The 19,281-nt window shown below is 38.0% G+C and overlaps 8 protein-coding genes across 8 annotated transcripts; 3 read left to right on the forward strand and 5 right to left on the reverse strand.

The window, feature by feature from the left end:
• Positions 1–415: 415 nt before the first annotated feature.
• Positions 416–972, reverse strand: CBG25981 (the record flags this gene model as incomplete). Its single annotated transcript, XM_045243905.1, has 3 exons — positions 416–514; positions 690–872; positions 928–972. The coding sequence occupies 3 exons, from the start codon at positions 970–972 to the stop codon at positions 416–418; spliced, it is 327 nt and encodes a 108-aa protein (XP_045100070.1).
• A 533-nt stretch (positions 973–1,505) lies between these two features.
• CBG18149 lies at positions 1,506–2,515 on the reverse strand (the record flags this gene model as incomplete). The annotated part of the gene is made up of 5 exons (XM_002642136.1): positions 1,506–1,555; positions 1,602–1,775; positions 1,836–2,000; positions 2,046–2,433; positions 2,480–2,515. 5 exons carry the CDS (start codon positions 2,513–2,515, stop codon positions 1,506–1,508), a joined length of 813 nt encoding a protein of 270 aa, XP_002642182.1.
• Positions 2,516–7,846: 5,331 nt separating this feature from the next.
• Positions 7,847–8,223, forward strand: CBG18148 (the record flags this gene model as incomplete). The annotated part of the gene is made up of 3 exons (XM_002642135.1): positions 7,847–7,947; positions 7,993–8,082; positions 8,133–8,223. The coding sequence occupies 3 exons, from the start codon at positions 7,847–7,849 to the stop codon at positions 8,221–8,223; spliced, it is 282 nt and encodes a 93-aa protein (XP_002642181.1).
• Positions 8,224–8,383: 160 nt separating this feature from the next.
• Positions 8,384–10,496, reverse strand: Cbr-lap-1 (the record flags this gene model as incomplete). The annotated part of the gene is made up of 6 exons (XM_002642134.1): positions 8,384–8,695; positions 8,790–9,012; positions 9,061–9,190; positions 9,238–9,586; positions 9,981–10,306; positions 10,355–10,496. The coding sequence occupies 6 exons, from the start codon at positions 10,494–10,496 to the stop codon at positions 8,384–8,386; spliced, it is 1,482 nt and encodes a 493-aa protein (XP_002642180.1).
• Positions 10,497–11,668: 1,172 nt separating this feature from the next.
• Cbr-cutc-1 lies at positions 11,669–12,546 on the reverse strand (the record flags this gene model as incomplete). The annotated part of the gene is made up of 3 exons (XM_002642133.1): positions 11,669–12,104; positions 12,177–12,348; positions 12,402–12,546. The coding sequence occupies 3 exons, from the start codon at positions 12,544–12,546 to the stop codon at positions 11,669–11,671; spliced, it is 753 nt and encodes a 250-aa protein (XP_002642179.1).
• A 224-nt stretch (positions 12,547–12,770) lies between these two features.
• Positions 12,771–14,339, reverse strand: Cbr-ubxn-4 (the record flags this gene model as incomplete). Its single annotated transcript, XM_002642132.1, has 5 exons — positions 12,771–12,860; positions 12,908–13,373; positions 13,421–13,528; positions 13,577–14,072; positions 14,129–14,339. The coding sequence occupies 5 exons, from the start codon at positions 14,337–14,339 to the stop codon at positions 12,771–12,773; spliced, it is 1,371 nt and encodes a 456-aa protein (XP_002642178.1).
• A 527-nt stretch (positions 14,340–14,866) lies between these two features.
• On the forward strand, positions 14,867–16,806 carry Cbr-cyy-1 (the record flags this gene model as incomplete). Its single annotated transcript, XM_002642131.1, has 9 exons — positions 14,867–14,965; positions 15,454–15,538; positions 15,586–15,660; positions 15,739–15,855; positions 15,902–16,044; positions 16,099–16,218; positions 16,262–16,428; positions 16,477–16,639; positions 16,702–16,806. 9 exons carry the CDS (start codon positions 14,867–14,869, stop codon positions 16,804–16,806), a joined length of 1,074 nt encoding a protein of 357 aa, XP_002642177.1.
• A 647-nt stretch (positions 16,807–17,453) lies between these two features.
• Positions 17,454–18,636, forward strand: CBG18143 (the record flags this gene model as incomplete). The annotated part of the gene is made up of 4 exons (XM_002642130.1): positions 17,454–17,561; positions 17,646–17,719; positions 18,146–18,503; positions 18,550–18,636. 4 exons carry the CDS (start codon positions 17,454–17,456, stop codon positions 18,634–18,636), a joined length of 627 nt encoding a protein of 208 aa, XP_002642176.1.
• Positions 18,637–19,281: the final 645 nt, after the last annotated feature.

The raw sequence follows: 19,281 nt of genomic DNA on the forward strand, positions 1-19,281 counted from the left end.
CCTCGGGCCGGCCCGGCCCGCCGGCTAGCCCGTCAGATTGCAACCCTGGGATAGTGGACATGGTAGAAGAAGAAGAGGTACTAGCTGGCATAGTGAATGGAATAGGATGATAGAGAATAAGATTAGCCGGTTGACTGATATTCAAGAATGAATGAACTAAATGAGGTGATGGTTCCGGGGTGAGTTGGTGGGCGTGGCCTATGTGAAGTAAACCTGGATGTATGGAATAGGCAGGTGGTATTGACTGTATAATCAATATTGGAACTGTAAATGGACTAGGTGAAGGAGCAGTTTGCATGTGAAGAAGGATATTAGAAGGGGTATACGTATTCTTCCCAAAGCCTAGTTACCCTTAATGGGAAAATTTGTTGCACTATAAAATTTATTTCACATTTTAAAAAAATCAGTTCAGAATTCATTTGTTGCTACTTTTGATCGTTTGTTTCTTGTTCCAATCCATTTCTGGCGTCATTGACAAAGTGTCGTAAACGGAATTATCAGGAGCTTTTGATATCTGAAATCCCATCAATTAACATGACAAGATGAAACCAACAAGAAGTTAGGAATCCTTCAGCCACTTTGAAACTTGCAAATTCTACTATGCCAGTGACCCGAAGTAAGAATTTTACACCTAAGTTTTCCGACTTCAGAAAATATTGAAATGTTCATAAAATTCTTGTAAAACCTACCGTATCCCTCGGCGGACGAATCATCGGAGCTCCAGCCAGTGGATTTGGAGACGGTTTGTTTCCAGGAGAAGGTCCCAATTCGCCAGAAATCGGACTGGTTAGATTATCAAATTTCGAGACGTTTTCCGCAGACTTTGGATCTTTAGCAGGAGTCTCAGGACCGAGAAGAATTCGAGAACTAATCTGAAAGTTGAGTATTGAGATTTTCAAAAATTTTGTGACAAGAAAACGTACGTACAGTATTAGAAACAGTCGGGGCTACAACGCTTGCAACAAGACCCATCTAGAATGGATATTGATTCGAAATGAATTTTAAAGTTTTCGTTAAAAAATGAGATCGTTCTTTCTGCCACCACTCGTGGAAATGTTTCTATTATTGAATCTTCTGAAAATTAGTGCAAGTACCATATAAAGAATGCAGATAGCCAATGTGAACGAAATTTTTTATAACTCCCTTCTAAATCCCAATTTTGAAGTCTGGTTTTGAAATTTTTAATTCGCTCATCAAGTGCTTCAAAAAGAGTATAAACACGACTAGGCTCCGCCCATTTTTAGATCTTGGGTTTAAAGGCGCATCGACCCCGAAAAAATCAAATTCAAGAAAAGTAGGTCACAAGTATACTCATTGTGAAGCTCTTGACAGAATACGCACAACAAAATTATGTTTTCTCAGTTTGGATGAAAAAAAAAAATTAAGACCAATTGAAACATTGAAAAATTAAATATTTTTTTAATCGGTCGTCGGGTTTTTATATGTAATCTCATTCATTCGTTTAATAGAAAAAGTTCAATTCCACAGTAGTCGGATACCTCCTCTCAATCCTTTCGATCCTTCCACAAATCATCGTATTGACGATCGGTTTCCACTGAAAATATTAATCATGAACTGGAATCAAATTATCTGAAACTAACGCATTGCATCGGATACTTTCTGGCCAAGCTCGTGAATTTCTTCATTCGACAATGACTTTTTAGATTTTTTAGGAGCAGAAGTAGAAGCTCCTTCATCAGTAAAACGAACTTGTTTCGAACTTGAAGAGGATGTCGATCGGTGAGGTTGAAGACGTTTCCGAGGGTTGTTCACTCCTGAAATTCTATTTCATTGCATCTGATTTTAAATGTTCTGATATCAGAATCATAATTTACCTGGAACATGTTTCTTCATCGGAGTCGGAGGTTGTGGCTTGAATCTGTCAAGAAGAGCCTCATCAGCACTGAGAAGAGAAAGAGCAACGAATGGAATTCCGTCGACGGAAAGAGAGAAAGCCTCGAAATCCGACGATTGTGAATAGCTGTTGAGGAATCCACGAACTTAAAAATCAGAAATTAGTTGTTGATTTCTGAATTCTTTTTCACCTTGATTCTTGATGGCTGGATTCTTGATCATTGCGAAATTTCCAACTGGACGAATCGTAGACTTTCTTTTCGGAGACATTTTGCTTTTTCTCGATACAGAACGTCTTCTCGTGGGCATTCTATTTTTAAGAATACTCTTGCGACTGACATCAGAAGCGACACTGGATCCAGAACGATGAGAAGAATGGCTACGAGATTCCGGAGAACGATGTCTTCTGTAGCCGAGGGAGCTGTTAGTAGATGGAGACGCGGAATAGAAAGAGTCACGACGAGAGAGATGACTGGGAGAACGAGATGATGCCGTTGAGTAAGAAGACGATTCAGATCCGCCATCATAAGAAGAAAGAGATGTACCAGTAGAGAAGGCAGAGGAGCCATCACTGGCAATCTGAAAATACATGAAACGGAAATTTATAAATTTTAGTTCCACTCACATCCTCTTTGTTATTTTTTGAGTTAGACGGGGCCATCGAGTGTTTTAGTCAATGTGAGCAGAACGATAATCGCTCTTTCAAAACGTTAGATTTCGAAAAGTGAAGAGTTTTTTGGTTTTTGAAATTTGGAAGGGCAGTGAAATCGGGTTCCGTAAGGGGTACGTGAAATTGAAAGAAAGAAATGCCTTCCAATGAAAACACTATTAGGGCAACTTTTAGAACCTAGGCCTGATAAATGCTCATAAATGTAGGTGGCCTCCATATCATTCTTCTGAAATGAACAGAACAAAACCAGCCAAATCAACTTTGAAAATTTCTGAAAATACCAAAAATGTTTTTTTTTTTCAGGTACCGTATTTCATCATTAAAGCCCATTTAAATCGTCAAAATTGAGCTCAATTATCTGGTTTCCTGTGAAAAATTTAAACGATTTGTCAACTGATAAACCATTTATCATAACATTATCAATAAATTCTCTGTTGACAGATTTGTGATATCTTTCACCAAAATCGAGATAATCAAAGTGAGAGTGTATAAAGCGCACTTCCATTTGACTGTTTACAGTATTATACAGTGGCGAACGTTAGTGAGTGTCACTCTATACTTTTGTTCATGACTTTGCTCAAACTTGTCCAATAATTGAAAACTTTTTTGTTAAATGTAACTGAATTTCAAGCAAAACATCATATAAGTTTTTTGAAACTCAATCAACTTTTGTGTCTTCTGAATCTTCACAAACGTGACGATGACTACAGAAGAAAAACAAATTTCCGTAAGAATTTTCTAAAAGATTGGCTTTGTAATGAAAAATGTTTGGTGTAGATCAAATATATAGCAAAAAAATTTTGGAGCGGTTTGGAACACTTGCTCTTGAGATGTGCTCACTGGAGCATAAAAGGTATGGTTCAGAAGTTTAGCTATAACTCGGCTCAAAATGATCCAAATTTACTCAAATTTTCAGAGAATGCGTGTCTTTAATTGTTTTATATTATACATACAAAACTTTGTATTTATGAAATAAAACTTTTTTCATAATACATAGCTTGTCTTCGGTACATAAAAATGAAAAAATTATGAAACATTTTTTATTCCCAAAATACAAAGTTTTGTATGTATATAGTGAAGCATTTAAAGGTGGGGGGACATGAAAAAAATAATGTTCTCGAAATTCCGTTCAAAGATGCCCCTCGAGGAGTTGAACTTGTGAGGGCGATGATTGAGGGTGCTGCGCCGCTACCGACTGAGCCACGCGGGCAAAGAGAAAGCGCACGCCCGTTTGCATACATAAAGGCGAGGACGACAGCTGTACGCAGAGTGACATTAAGCGTTGTACACCGTGACGGTAGAATGCATACTCTAGCTACAAAAAAACTACGAAAAATCTCCTGTCCCCCCACCTTTAAAGACACACATTCTTTCAAAAATTGATTAAATTTAGATCATTTAAAGCCGAGTTATAGCCAAACTCCTGAACCATACTTTTCATGCTCCAGTGAGTACATCTCACAAGGGAATCACAGCACCTTGTCAGTTTGGATTTTGATGAAATTTTCAGTATATGCCAAGGATAGCCTATCTAGACATCCCTGAAAATTTAAGAACACGCTCGCCAATTTCAGCAGAGTTATATCAGTTTCAATACCAAAAAGCGCGTTTTCAGTGCAATATTCTGAAATTTTCATCAAAATCCAAACTGACGAGGTGTTGTCGTTCCCTTGTCAAGAGCAAGTGATCCAACCCGCTTCAAATTTTTTCTGGTATATATTTGATCTAAATTAAACATTTTTCATTAAAAAGCCAATCTTTAAAAAACCCTGACGGAAATTTTTTTTTCTTCCGGAGTCATCGTGACGATCTGTGAAGATTCAGGAGACACAAAAATTGATTGAGTTTCAAAAAACTTATATAACGTTTTGTTGAAAATTCAGCTACATTAAAAAAAAAGTTTTTGATTATTGGACAAGTTTGAGAAAAGTTATGAACAAAAGTATAGAGTGACACTCACTAACGTTCGCCACTGTATCTAGTTAACTATGTGCAGAAAGTTTGTAAATTATAAAAGTGGGGCTAAACTTTTGTGTTCATACATCCAGAAAGTTTCATACGAATCGGCAATTGTTAATTTTTCAAATACAGAAAATTGACATGATCTGGAATTTTTGATTTTTTGGCCTTTTTTTGCCATGAATTGATCACATTTTAGTGAATAAAAGAAATAATGTACTTTCAAAAAACACTTTATAATTCAGAGACTCTGACCTATAAAAAAACAGTCGACCAAACCTTCTACTTTGAGCTCAATTATCTGGACTCCTGTGAAAGATACCGAAACTGTCAACCAATAAATTATTTATCATAATATCACCAATATTTCTTCTATTGACATATTTTTGATATCTTTTATGGGAACCGAGATGATTGAGTTCAAAGTTGACGGTTTGGGAATGCTTCGATTAGAGGAAATACGGTAATGAAACTGCTAAATTTCCACTGAAAATATCCTGAAATTGGTTTTCTCCGAGTTTCAGTTTTACAGTCTCAAGCCCTTTTTCATTCCATTTTCTAAAACATCTTTACGTTTTTACCTTCAAAAAATAAACAAGAATTGTCCACTACTCTTCCACACCTCTTCTTCTAGTTTTTGCTATTTTCCTCTTAAACACACATTTTAAAGTATTCCTCGGAGTTGTTAAAATTTCCAGGGTGTGCCTTTCCTCGTTTTTCCAGATGACCATTCAAAAAATTCGTTCAATTTCTTGTATACAACCAGAAGATGACGATTCATATTTGTACCAGAGAAAACATGGGCGGGGAGAAAAGAGAAAAGGAGACAACGAAGCGAGAAATTGGTTTTTCGAGAATGGGAGAACAGTCATATATGCATCATATTTGCGTCGGTTTCCAGTGATCAATGTTTGTGTACAATTCGAATGTTTTCTGGAAATTCGACATTTATTCTATTTTCATGTTTTTGGAAAAAAGTTACCGGAACTTCAAAAAATGTCCGCCTCATTTATTTTTTTCTTCCTGATTCTGAAACTATTGTAATGGTTTGACTATCATTTTATCCATGATTCTATGTAGATTAGGGTGTCTGTATAACTACACTTGTCAGGCCTTCCCCCACGGCTTGTATTCCGTTACGAACCAATATTTGAGCCATTTTGAGTTGGCTCAAATTACTGAAAATGTAGAAATTATTACAAACTGGTCTGAAAAAAAGGCGAACGAGATAAATGAAAAGTTGGAAATATTAACTCTTTCTCTTGCTAGAATACCTCCTACGAACTTTTGTGCAACTTCTTGGAATCTTCCTTCAAACGAAACTGCTTGCAATACACTTTTCTTGCCAATATAAGTATGCAAGGAAGTGGAAACCCGTCTCTCTATGGACTGGAAGGGGTGTAATAGTGATAACCCAAATAAATCTTTATCAGTTCACACAAGTGAGAAGAAAAGAGTGACCAGAGAAATAAAATGCAGGAGGGATGATAAAGTAAACGCCAGAACAAGAGTAGAGCAAATGGTAGAACAAATGTTCCAGGTGGTATATGAAATTAGATCTAAATTATCCAATATGAAAAAATGAGCACATGAATTAGAGAGGATGGCAGCTAACGGTAAGCAAGACCCATATTATTGGCAATTACTCTTTGACTAAACCACTCTTTGACTACACCTGCTCTTTGACTCCACATTCTCTTTGACTACAATGTCTCTTTGACTACATTTATCTCTTTGACTACACTTGTCTCTTTGACTACAAAGTCTCTTTGACTACTCTTTTTCGTTTTATAGTTCTTTTTGACTGAATTTTTTTGGAATTTCTGGTTTTTTGTCTTATAAAAATTATAGGCTTAAGCTGAAACACCTGTTTACCGGCAAACCGTTTCAGCCTAAGCCTTTGATTTGGACAAAAACTAATAAAATTTTGGAAATCTCAGCGAAAAAGTGATAGTTTCGCCGATTTTCTCGAATTTCAGTACTTTTTTCACTTTGATGTTTTTTGTAATTGTCAGTTTTTTGTTTAAAATTATAGGCTTAGGCTTAAATTCTTCTCATTTTCTGTAAGAATACCCACAAAAACTGCTGAAAATTTCAAATTATCAAAAAGTGTAGTCAAAGAGACAAGTGTAGTCAAAGAGATAAATGTAGTCAAAGAGGCTTTACAGAAGGGCTCACTAACTTTTAACTCTGAGCCAATTTTTCTCAATTCCTATGAAAGATATCAAAAAGTTGTCAACTGATAAATTGCTAATCATAATATCAGAAGTATTTTGTTGGTTTACACAATTTTGACATCTTGCATAGAAATTGAGATATATGGGGTCAAAGTTGAGGGGTCTTCGTTTAAAGTGTATTTGCAGTAACAGAAGCATTACTCTATTTTTTTTAGTTGACCACTTTTTTGTATGTAAGATTCACTGAGTAGAATAGTTGTATTGAAAAGGGGATTCCCATAAAATTGTAAAATTTTGCATATATGGAAAAATAAAAACCTATCTTTATCACACCAAAAACATCCTTTTGCATTCAAGTACAGAATGTCTAACGAAAAAGTGATTATTTTTCCGAACCATATTTTTTTAATGAAAATCCGATCAAGTTTTTTCCCTATTATAGTTTTCAACTATCCATTAGCCATTTGACCCATATTTCCTTGTTTAGACTGCTGCTATCTTTTCTTTTAAATCAAGATAAATGCTACAAAAAGAGAAAAAATATGTGCAGGTCAGATAGAGGAAATACCGTAAACTGGCAAGTTTAAGGTCAATTATTTCAATTCCTATGCAAGATATCAAAAACTTGTTCACTGATAAATGTTTGTGATATTATGAGAAGCAATTTATCAGTTGACGACTTTTTTATATCTTTGACAGAAACCGAGAAAAAATTGGCTCAAAGTCTAAAGTTGGGAGGCCCTTCTATTACAGGTTTTTCGGTAGGTAAACTTGAAAATCGTTATCCAAACTCTTCCCCCAATAATTATCTATTTCAATCCAAACAGCTAATAAACTGATCGAACTTCTCTTCCATATGACACCTATTCGATTAACATGTGTCATCATCTGAATACTCTTTGCGCAGAACCCCTTGTTACTCATATTGTTGACAAAACGTGCGATACTTCAGACACTTCTTCTTTCTGGACACAGAGAGGTCATCTTTTCCGGTCGAGAATAGTCTCTGTACAATAATAGAATCAAATCGTTTTGTAGGTGCTATTGCACAAAAACTCTCTTTCATAGAATTAATCTAAAACTGACATTTTTCGATCTTACGATAGGAATTTCTTATCTCTTCTGAATCTTTTTTACAACATACCGTTTCTTAAAACTTGCTTATTTCTGGCGTTCCAGAAAAATCATGTCGTACTACGGCGGTTACGGTAGTTGCAATGGTGGAATCCTGGGATCAGTTCTCGGAATGGCCGGTGGATACGGTGGTGGGGGTTACGGTGGATATGGGTGTGTACAGATTATATATTCTTTAGAAAGTAAAATTATTTTCAGACGGTGTGGAGCGGATAATATATTCTACAGATGGCGTTGTTGTGACTACAGTCCTTATGAGTGTTGTATTCAATTGGAGACTTGGGTTGTGTAAGTTTTTTTTTAAGATTTACTAAACATTCAAAATGATAACATTCCAGTGTCTTCCTTGTTATCTTCATCATCGGATTCTTTGTTTGTCTATGCGCATGTCTAGCTGGATGTGTGTGGTCGGCTCGTAACCGTCAGTGATCCTAATGCTTCTCAGAATTCAACCCAATTGCCTCTGTTCCGATAATCAGCGACATATTTTCACCATTTATTCCAATTTAACGATTACAAAAGGCCTCATAAATGATACATATTTTTACACCAGATTTATCGCATAATGCATAATAAAAAGAAAAATAAATTACTGATTCAGAATGGGTACATTGGTGTATTTACCAAGCAGGCTCGAGAAAAGAGCTGGACCATAGCCAGTTCCACGATCTCCACATTCAGCTGGAGCAGCAATATCAAGATGAACCCAGCGAAGTCCTTCTCCGAAATTAATATGAGCGCCAATGAAGAGACCGGCAACAGCTGAAGGTGGTCCTTCCATCTTTCCAAGGTTCGAATTTCTCATGTCTGCGATTGGCGATTTCAGATCAGCGTAGAAGAGATCAGGAGCAAATAGCATTGGTGCGACAAGATCTCCAGATGCTTTTCCGGCGCGGACCATCTGAAAAATTCATATTTGTTTTAAGTAAGTTGGAAACAATATGTGGGATCTCCGAGTGGGAAAAAACATTTCGAAAAAAAAACGAATTCCGTACCGCATTCTCAAGTTCCTCGTCGTTAGTCATAGCAGCTCCATGCATACGCCCAGAAAGCCAAGCTTGAGCACCCGTCAGTGTAGCCATATCAAAGATCGTGGTCGCATTAAGAATTTCCTTAGCATAGAAAACTCCATCAGCAAGGATCAAACGACCTTCAGCATCGGTGTTGTTAATCTCGACGGTTTTCCCACTCAACATTTGAATAATGTCATCCGGCTTGCTGCAATCACGTGTCATTTTCTATTTTCTTGTCTAGTTTTCCACTCACTTTGCAATCGGACTGACATTGTTTTCAACAATGCAGAGGCAGACATGAAGAGTCTGTGAGAATCCATTCTTAACCAAAGCAGAGAAAGTTTCGAGCATTCCAGCGGCACCGCCCATGTCTCTCTTCATGTCTGTAGAAAGTTTTGAATGGGACTAAGTAACATTTAAAAAGATTTACTTGGCATTCCAGTCTTGGTCTTGATTTGAAGACCACCAGTATCGTAAACGACTCCTTTTCCGACAAGAGCAATGCTCTCGGTGGAGCCAGCAACTTCATGAGACAATACTACAAACGCTGGAGGTGTTGGACCAGCCTTTCCAACGTGATAGATTCCTCCGAAGCCTCCGGTAAGAAGGTCCTCTCCACGAATGACTGATACAGTTGCTCCAACAGCGTGGCCAACTTTAACAGCTTCTTCAACAAGCGCATCAGTCGTCAAGATGTTAGCAGGAGTGTCGATCAGACGAGCGGTTTCGCGAACGGATTCGGAGAGGTCAGTCAGGAAATGAGCATCTTGGCTGGTGAACTGCAAATTCAGACTTTAAATTTCGAGGATCAGTCAAAGAGATCTCTAACAAAATTAATCTGAATTTAACCTCTCGTTTTATAATTCTACTACGTTTCTTAACCGTCTGTCTAGATCGATTTCGTCACACTCTGTAAAGCGAGGTCTTATCACATTTTCAGTTTTATTGGCGCCGCGTTTTCCAGAAAAGGCGATTGAAATGTCTCCAGGAATGATGTAATCAGGCAAATTGCCTGGCTTGCAGAAAGCGGACGAGCACATGGTGTCTGCTGCCTGTCACTTATCAGTTCCGAAGATAAAACCATGCAGATCAATAAATCAAAGCGAAAAGGTGTGAAGAAGAACTTTACTAATAGTTTGCATTGAATAAGTAGCAACAACAAAACGTACTCACCTGATCGCAAACGACATCAATGTTGACATTCAGTGAACGGGCCTCTGTCGCAGACGTTTTCATCGAGAACTTGCAGAAAGTCCGAGCAATAGCGGCCACATGAGCGAGCACATCCGAGTATTCGGCGAAAAGAACAACATGCACATTCTGGACGTCGCTTGGGTAGCTAACAGATCTCATATCTCTGAATAGAGCATGCGAGTTGGTTGGAGTATTTCCGCGAGAAGCAGTGTCTGGCACAGCAATCAGATGAGCTAGTTCGTAATGTAGTGGAAGACGTCCCGATGAGTTGATACGAGAGACCATTGAGGTCCACGATGAGCTGTCTGAAAATGAAAAGTTGGAAATATTAACTCTTTCTCTTGCTAGAATACCTCCTACGAACTTTTGTGCAACTTCTTGGAATCTTCCTTCAAACGAAACTGCTTGCAATACACTTTTCTTGCCAACAATAACTACACTTGTCAGGCCTTCCCCCACGGCTTGTATTCCGTTACGAACCAATATTTGAGCCATTTTGAGTTGGCTCAAATTACTGAAAATGTAGAAATTATTACAAACTGGTCTGAAAAAAAGGCGAACGAGATATATAAGTATGCAAGGAAGTGGAAACCCGTCTCTCTGTGGACTGGAAGGGGTGTAATAGTGATAACCCAAATAAATCTTTATCAGTTCACACAAGCGAGAAGAAAAGAGTGACCAGAGAAATAAAATGCAGGAGGGATGATAAAGTAAACGCCAGAACAAGAGTAGAGCAAATGGTAGAACAAATGTTCCAGGTGGTATATGAAATTAGATCTAAATTATCCAATATGAAAAAATGAGCACATGAATTAGAGAGGATGGCAGCTAACGGTAAGCAAGACCCATATTATTGGCAATTACTCTTTGACTACACCACTCTTTGACTACACCTGCTCTTTGACTCCACATTCTCTTTGACTACAATGTCTCTTTGACTACATTTATCTCTTTGACTACACTTGTCTCTTTGACTACTCTTTTTCGTTTTATAGTTCTTTTTGACTGAATTTTTTGGAATTTCTGGTTTTTTGTTTTATAAAGATTATAGGCTTAAGCTGAAACACCTGTTTACCGGCAAACCGTTTCAGCCTAAGCCTTTGATTTGGACAAAAACTAATAAAATTTTGGAAATCTCAGCGAAAAAGTGATAGTTTCGCTGATTTTCTCGAATTTCAGTACTTTTTTTCACTTTGATGTTTTTTGTAATTGTCAGTTTTTTGTTTAAAATTATAGGCTTAGGCTTAAATTCTTCTCATTTTCTGTAAGAATACCCACAAAAACTGCTGAAAATTTCAAATTTTCAAAAAGTGTAGTCAAAGAGACAAGTGTAGTCAAAGAGATAAATGTAGTCAAAGAGATAAATGTAGTCAAAGAGGCTTTGTAGTCAAAAAGAATGTGGAGTCAAAGAGTAGGTGTAGTCAAAGAGTGGTGTAGTCAAAGAGTAATTGCCCATATTATTGCAGATTTACAAGAAAATAGAAATCTGAATAGAATGGGAAGAATACAATCAGTTAAATATCACAGGATCCCTTTGAGTGAAAAACGCTACACATATTTTTCTAAATTTGTCATAATTAAATATATCTCTATCGCGATCGCTAACTAACGAAAAAGTGTTAGAAATAAGCATAAGCATGAAATAGAAATCTGACATGAATGAATAATTAGGCAGGACCCATCGTCGTTTTCAGCATCTTGACCTCGTCTAATGATGTCACACGCATCGGTTGGTTGTCTTGTTTTCCCATTGAAACTTTATTAACTGGCACGTTCTTTTTCACAACTGAAGCGGATGCATGATACCAATGACATTTGGTCCACTCCACCAAATTTGCAACATTGGAACTGTTGACTCCACATCCAGCGATAATATCAATTTTGTTCTTGTACAACTCTTGCATTTCGCGGATAATATGCACACCGTCCAGTGCGGACGGTTCTTGGCCACTTGTTAGAACTGCTTTGAATCCAATTTCTATGGCTTCCTCTAGGCAGCTTCTCCAATCATAAGCGACATCTATAGCGCGATGGAATGTGACAGGATGCGGACGAGCAGTTTCGATAATGGCCTCACAGGCATCTCTATCCAGTGTTCCGACTCTGAAAACTAAGACAATTTCAGACTCTACATTCATCAGATATTAAGAATCTAATACCAAAAATAGTTCTTACGTTGTCAAAGCACCAAAGACGAATCCAGCGGCTCCCGCTTTTTTCAACCACTCCACATCCTCCACATTTGCCGTCATTTCGTCTTCAGTGTAAACAAAATTACCGGGACGCTGACGAATCATGCAGTAAAGAGGAATGTCTGGATACTTGTAACGAAGCATTGAAACGAATCCTGCAGAAAACTAATCGCTTCACATTAGTTTGAACAATATTTCAAAATCGTACCTACAGAAGGCGTGAGCCCTCCGAGTGGCAGAGAAGAGCACACTTCTAGTCTATCTGCTCCACCTGCTACAGCATTTTCAGCCGATTCGAGGTTATCGATGCATATTTCTAATTTTATTCTTCTGTCCGCATTCCCATCGGCCATCTAAACCGAGATGCATTGCATCAATAAAATAACTGAAAACCGTTCAGATAACTATTCGTTATAACATTCGAGGAGCAGCAAAGTCAACAATTTAAATTAAATTCTGTGTATTGTATCAAAAACATCAGGAATGAAATATATATGGAACGACAAATAATTAACTGATGAATGAATGAGTTTCGGACTGGAAACGGGCATCACAAGGACTTAATTGAATTAGATTTTTACATGAATTGGGTAGAGTTTCCATTGAAACTGGCTCGCTCTTCTGGGTCGTCGTCATTCGGGTTTTCGAGTCCCGCCACATTTCCGCGCTGAAAGAAAGAAAATCTCGTTGCCCCAGATTTTATGAGAAACTTACTCTGCGAACTTCAGCACTTCTTGGCATTCCTCGTCGGGAAGCTTGTCCTGCAGAACTCGATGACCCGTTTTCTGATTTCTTGCTATCCGATTTTGTGCTATCAGGATTCCAGCCGAACATGCTACAAACTACGGCCCAAACAGCCGTAAATGGGTACAGTAACCATGTAAAAATTGGAATACTGGGTGTGGTAACAGATAATGACCCGGGACGGAGCCCAGACGAACCACTTGACTTTTGTACAACAACTAGAGCACAAGAAGGGGTCAGTTGATTCTCAAGAAATGTCTTCGAATAATCATCGGTGCTAAAGACGCGGCGTGGATATGGCTGCTGAATTTCGAAACTAGTCCCGGACATAAACGGTTTTTGACGAATTATTTCAACGAGAGAATTAAGAACATCATTCGATGGAAACTCCTCCACAAAAGTAAAGCCATCGGGAAGACGGACTTGTAAACGACACCTGAAAACTGTGGAAACTATTATTCTGGTGGGAAAAAAAAACTCTACCTATCCGATGGTACTGCCTTCCCAATTACGGAGTTTTCCTTCGAGTCAGCCTTGCTGGCATCGTTTGAAGAATTACTCGTCTTTCCAAAACGTTTTTTGGAGTCTTCTCTAAAACATACAATCTTTTTCAAACAGCATTTATTTGTATTTCCTTACCTATCTGCCTTGATTTGAGCCAATATTCGTTCTTTTTCCTTTTCAGTCTCCATTTTCTCCTTTTTTCTCTGTTTTGCTGCTTCCATAAGTGCTTTGTCGTCTCTATCCTGTTTCGCTTCTCGTGCTTTCGTCAGTTCTTCCTTCATTTGCTTATCCGATTCACGCTTCTTTTCAGCATCCTTCAGTTTCTTCTGCTCCAATAGGGCTTTTGCTCGAGCTACTTTTTCGGCAAGCTCTGAAGTCATTTCTTGGGATGTTGATGTGTTGGGTGGTTGGATTGCGACAGACACTGGTGCTGGAGCGGAGGCAAGACGATTCACGTTTGATTGAGAAACAGGATTTTCTGACTTTGGAAACCCATTGATAAACTGTGCCGTTGCTTTGTCGAATTTCGAACGAAATTGGTCGAAAGTTTTGCCCACGAGAGTTGTGATGACTTCCAAAGGTTTCCCGTTTTGATCGATAAGATATGCGGCTGGCACGATTGGAGTAGGGTCTGAAAATCGATATCTTCAAACACTTAACCGCAAAAAGATGTTTCGAAAGACTTACAAATATCCGCAAACTGAGCTGCAGCGGTCTCACCGGCTACCAGCTTGATTCCAACGACTGGACACAGAAGATTGGAAGTATCGATATGGGTCCAGAACTCGTCAAAAATCCGTCCGTCTTCAGAATCAGTAGTAATATAGACAATTAGCAAAGCTAGATTCTTGCGTGAAACCTGGATAGCCGTCGTCACGTCTCCGGGAAACCACTGCATTCTGAAAGCAAAGATAAAATGATAAACAACAGTTTACAAATTGGCTAGATACATTTAGACTTTGCAATTCAGGTCAAAAGAATCCTTGTTTAAATGAAACGAAGTTTTCCGGAAAATTTTTACTGAAAATGTGCTTAAAACGCGGAGTAAATCGTGGACATGCGAAACCGTGCGGCGACTTGCGTTCTCGGCTCCTCCCCCTTTTCTAAGCCCCGCCCACGGTTCTTCTTGCGATTTGTCAGGAAGCAATAAATTTTCATTAGATTTATGGCTTATGTTTTGAGTTCTCAATTAGTTTTCGCAAAATCTATGTCTATTTCTCAAAATGATGCTAGCGCTTTTTTCCGCCGCTTTCTCTTCATACAAGTCAAAGTATTGATTTTCCATTAATTTTCAGGGCCTGCTCATCTCGGTTTATATCCCTCCTAATGCAATAGTCGAAGTTGTTCAATATCCAGAGTTTTTGTAAGATTTTTTTGTTTTCTATTCTTTAAACGCTGTATTACTAAATTGAATGATTACAGACGATGGGAAATTCATCTTGTTGTTTGCGAACGAGGTCGTCTAGCGGGGAGGACAAATCGTATAATAATGATGGACAGTATATTAGAACTAATCAAGTCGAGGTATGTCAATCGCAAAATCGAGGTATGTCGTCGCTTTTTTGATCTACGAAAAAGTGCGGCAAAAACGCAATATTTTAGACTTTTGCCTCGTTCGAGCTACTTTCGCAATTAAGTTCGGTTTTTCGATGAAAAACAGATTCTAGAGATGCTAGCGATGATCATTTTTATACCAAGACATCTAAATTTTTCCAGAAAATCCCATTGAATTCACAGAAATAAGTTTATTTTACTACCGTGGTGTTTCTGGGGCAAGGCCTCGAAAATTGACCGGGAAGCCGCCCGCATTCAAAAAAAGAGTGAAGCTCAAAAAGGAAAAAAAAAACATTCAAAAAAAGAGTGAAGCTCAAAAAGGTGCTCGGAAAAAAAACTGTTGCGAAATAGAACTAAGAAATAATGGTCTGATCACTTTGGATATATTTTAATATAGAAAACCTCTGAAAAAATAACAAAAATTTTTAAAAAGTAACCTGTTAATCTTTCTATGTTAGTTCCAGTACGTTAATCAAGTGTTCCCACGAGATGAGACATCGACAAACTTCTTACCACACATCAGCGAACGAGAGGTGGCAGAAGGTTTATTTTTTTGAATTAGAAAAAGATATTATAAAAAATTCTCTCAGGATATGAGGAAGATCCATCAACAAACCCAACGGCCCGTCCGACGTTCATGGAGAGAAGTAAAAGTGAAATGAAATGTATGTTATTGCGTCTGCTTCTAAATCTGAAAAAAATCTGTGAAAACGAAGAATTGGCACTAATTAATAGTTTTACAGTAAAAGACAACCGACGTTCTTGCTATATGCTTGATGCGCTAGCTGCTGGCGGACACCATCCTGGTGTTTTACCAAGAAGTTTGCGGAAGTCCAGTAGTTGCAGCACAATTTATATAGGTATGTATTCTTTATAAATTCTATGTGAATCATTTCAAAACTTTAGACGACTCAACAGTCAGTCAACCTCATCTCAAAAACACAATCAAATGCATTTCGTTGGCTATATATTATCACATCTCGAACCGAAAAAATCGTGGTCACGAACGGCTGATGGAGATTTTTGAAGAACGACTACATCCAATTTTTGTGAGTAATTTATCTGTTAGAATCCAATTGTCATATCGCTGGAATTTTTTTCAGAGAGATCCTATTCCGCCAGAACAAATGACTCGCGACCCAGATCATAGAAATATATATCGATTCGTGAGAAATCTGTTCAGCTCAGCGCAACTCACTGCCGAATGTGCAATAATCACTTTGGTAATTGATCCTGTGAATGAAGCCAAATAATTTGTGATTTCAGGTTTACATTGAACGTTTACTCAATTATGCAGAGATGGATTTATGCCCTTCAAACTGGCGACGTGTAGTACTTGGTTCCATCATGCTCGCTTCCAAAGTTTGGGATGATCAAGCGGTATGGAATGTGGATTACTGCCAAATTTTAAGAGATACGAACGTTGATGATATGTGAGTCAAAAAAAATCATTAAAGCCTCTCTAAACACTGGTTTTTCAGGAATGAGCTAGAACGACGCTTCTTGGAGTGCCTAGATTTCAACATTGAAGTACCATCATCTGTATACGCTAAATATTACTTTGATCTCCGAACTCTAGCTCTTGCAAATGATTTACAATTGCCTATTCAACCATTATACAAAGAGAGGGCGCAAAAATTAGAGGTACGTTTTTGTGATTCATCATTTCTGGAAGTCAATTAGAAATATCGCTAATTTTGTTCCAGGCGCTGAGTCGAGTATTTGAGGACAAAGTTCAGTTATCGTCTCTTCCGAAACGGGCGCGATCCGCTGAATATATTGTGTTCGAACATCCTGCAGTTCTATCTTAGGATCTCATTTTGTTCATTGCATTTTTGTAGTATTTATGCCAACAAGGGCACTTTGAAAATCGCACTTATTTTAATGTGTTCTGAACATGATGGTTTTGGAACCTACGATTTTAAAGTTCTTGCGTTGTAAATATCTTGTAACTTATTGGACCCCTGTTTTTGCTACCCTACCAATGCATAATAACTCGATGACGCCATAATGTTTTTTTTCTTTTCATATTTATGTCATTTGCTCTTTTCTGACTTTTTTCCCTCTGAACTATTTCTTATCTCGATTACGGATAACTTTCATCTGTCAACCATACATAGTCTCTTTTTTTCCTAAAATTGCTTAATTTCTACAGATTTTGTTATTATCACTCATCTTTCTTTCTTTCCCTCCTCTTCTCACGAAATCTCAATGTTTCTCTTCTACTGTTTTACTTACTTTCTTTTCCCCCAGTATTAAATTATCTTCAACAACTTATCTAAATATATGTAAACTATCTCCCTTAGAAAATGTTTTCCCATTTCACAATTAAATTGTTTTCGTTTCGAGTCTCTGCCAAGGTCTTCCGAATGGTTTGAAAAATTGCCGATACTTTTTAGAGATGGTTTCCTGAAAAGCAGCTAGAAGTGTTCTTGTAGAAAAAAAAAACAAGAAAAAAATGTGCTCTCATGGACACTCGCATAACTGTGCCTCAGAGCACATTCCAGAAGGTTCTGGAGACGACGTTCATCGATATGATATGGTCAGCTATATTGACCTAGACAAGGTAAGGGTTAGATCTTTTTATTCCTCTCGTCGTAATCAGAAGATTTGGAAAAAAAGACCAGCTGAACTGAATGAACTGTTTCAGGTTACAACTCTCAATGAATCAATTGATGGAGCAGGAAAGAAAGTTTTCAAAGTGATGGAAAATCGAGATGACAGGTGTGTCCTAGACGGCTGAATTCCACTAATAAAATCTCACCCAAACCTTGAGCTCAATTATCTCGATTCCTGTGAAAGATATCAAAAATCTGTCAACTGATAAATTGTTTTTCATGAAATCACCAACATTTTACCAGTTGACAGATTTTCGATATCTTTCACAGGAATCGATAATTAAGCTCAATGTTGGGGGTTTGGATGAACGCCACAGTTAGCTTATGATTGAATTCTCAACGGACCAGCTGATCTTTCACCACTCAATCACCTCTTATTTCCGTTTGCAAGTGTAAAACAAGTAGTTTGAAGTGAAATTGGTGACAGCTGTCTTTCTATCTGTCAATAGTACTAACGGGCCGAATTGGCGGCTGACCAAACGATACTGACCCGAGTCTACTTGTATAGCACGAGAACTATACATGTTTTCAGAACCGAATTCGTCGAAAGTGATTGTGACCACGAGCTTCTGTTCAATATTCCGTTCACAGGTCATGTTCGTATCACTGGTCTTTCGATAATCGGAGACGAAGATGGATCACATCCTGCCAAAATTCGTTTATTCAAAGATCGAGATGCGATGGCATTCGATGATTGTAGTATCGAGGCCGACCAGGAGATTGATCTGAAACAGGATCCACGTGGACTAGTGGATTATCCTCTCAAAGCATCAAAGTTTGGAAACATCCACCATCTTTCAATTCTGGTGTCTGCGAATTTCGGAGAGGATGAGACGAAAGTGTATTACATCGGACTTCGGGGAGAGTTTCAGCACGAGTTCAGACAGAGAGTGAGTGAACCCTAATCACCTAATTAAAGCATTCTACTGATTTCAGGTTGCTATTGCCACATATGAGTCACGCGCACAACTGAAGGATCATAAGAACGAAATTCCAGACAGTGTGACCAGAAGTCTCTTCTAAATCATAATCAAGTTGTATACTTTTAAGAACTTCGCAACCGTGAAGTTCAGTCTGAAACATTACTGATTATGTGTTCTTTCTGTTCATATTACCTGACCTAACTTCAATGAAGTAATGTATTCCTTTTTTGTCTACCGTAACTCCCGCCCTTTTCCCTTCCTTTTCTTCTTATCCTCCCCCAAATCCATCTCACGAGATGATGACAGGCCTTCGAGGGCACCAACACACCCATTCATTTTATTCCACTCCTTTTTTCTCGCAATGTATTTATGAACGAGTGAATGAGAACGAAAGAAGTGGAAAGAGTGTAGAAAGAGAAAGAAGTGAGAAGAAATGAGGGAAAACTGCAACTCTTTCGAGAACTACAGGGAAGTATAACGGAAAGTTAGGTTTGGTTATGCTCATCAGGAAGTATAAAAAAGAAGAGTGGCAACTGTTTATTTGAAAGTTAGTGCAATACATAAAATGTTTAAAAAATCAGAGTTAATGCTCCAAGTGAGCAAACTAGAAGAGTTCAATGGTCTGAAAGATTTTATAAAAATTCTAAATAAGGTATTCTCAAAGTTGAGTGTTTATAATAGGAGTGTTTTTCCGGTACTGTAGGTTACAGTAAGTGAGGTACGGTAGCAATCATATCAGCCCCTA

This window comes from Caenorhabditis briggsae, assembly GCF_000004555.2.
Source record: "Caenorhabditis briggsae complete genome, chrIII, whole genome shotgun sequence".
In the NCBI taxonomy this organism is placed as follows: domain Eukaryota; kingdom Metazoa; phylum Nematoda; class Chromadorea; order Rhabditida; family Rhabditidae; genus Caenorhabditis; species Caenorhabditis briggsae.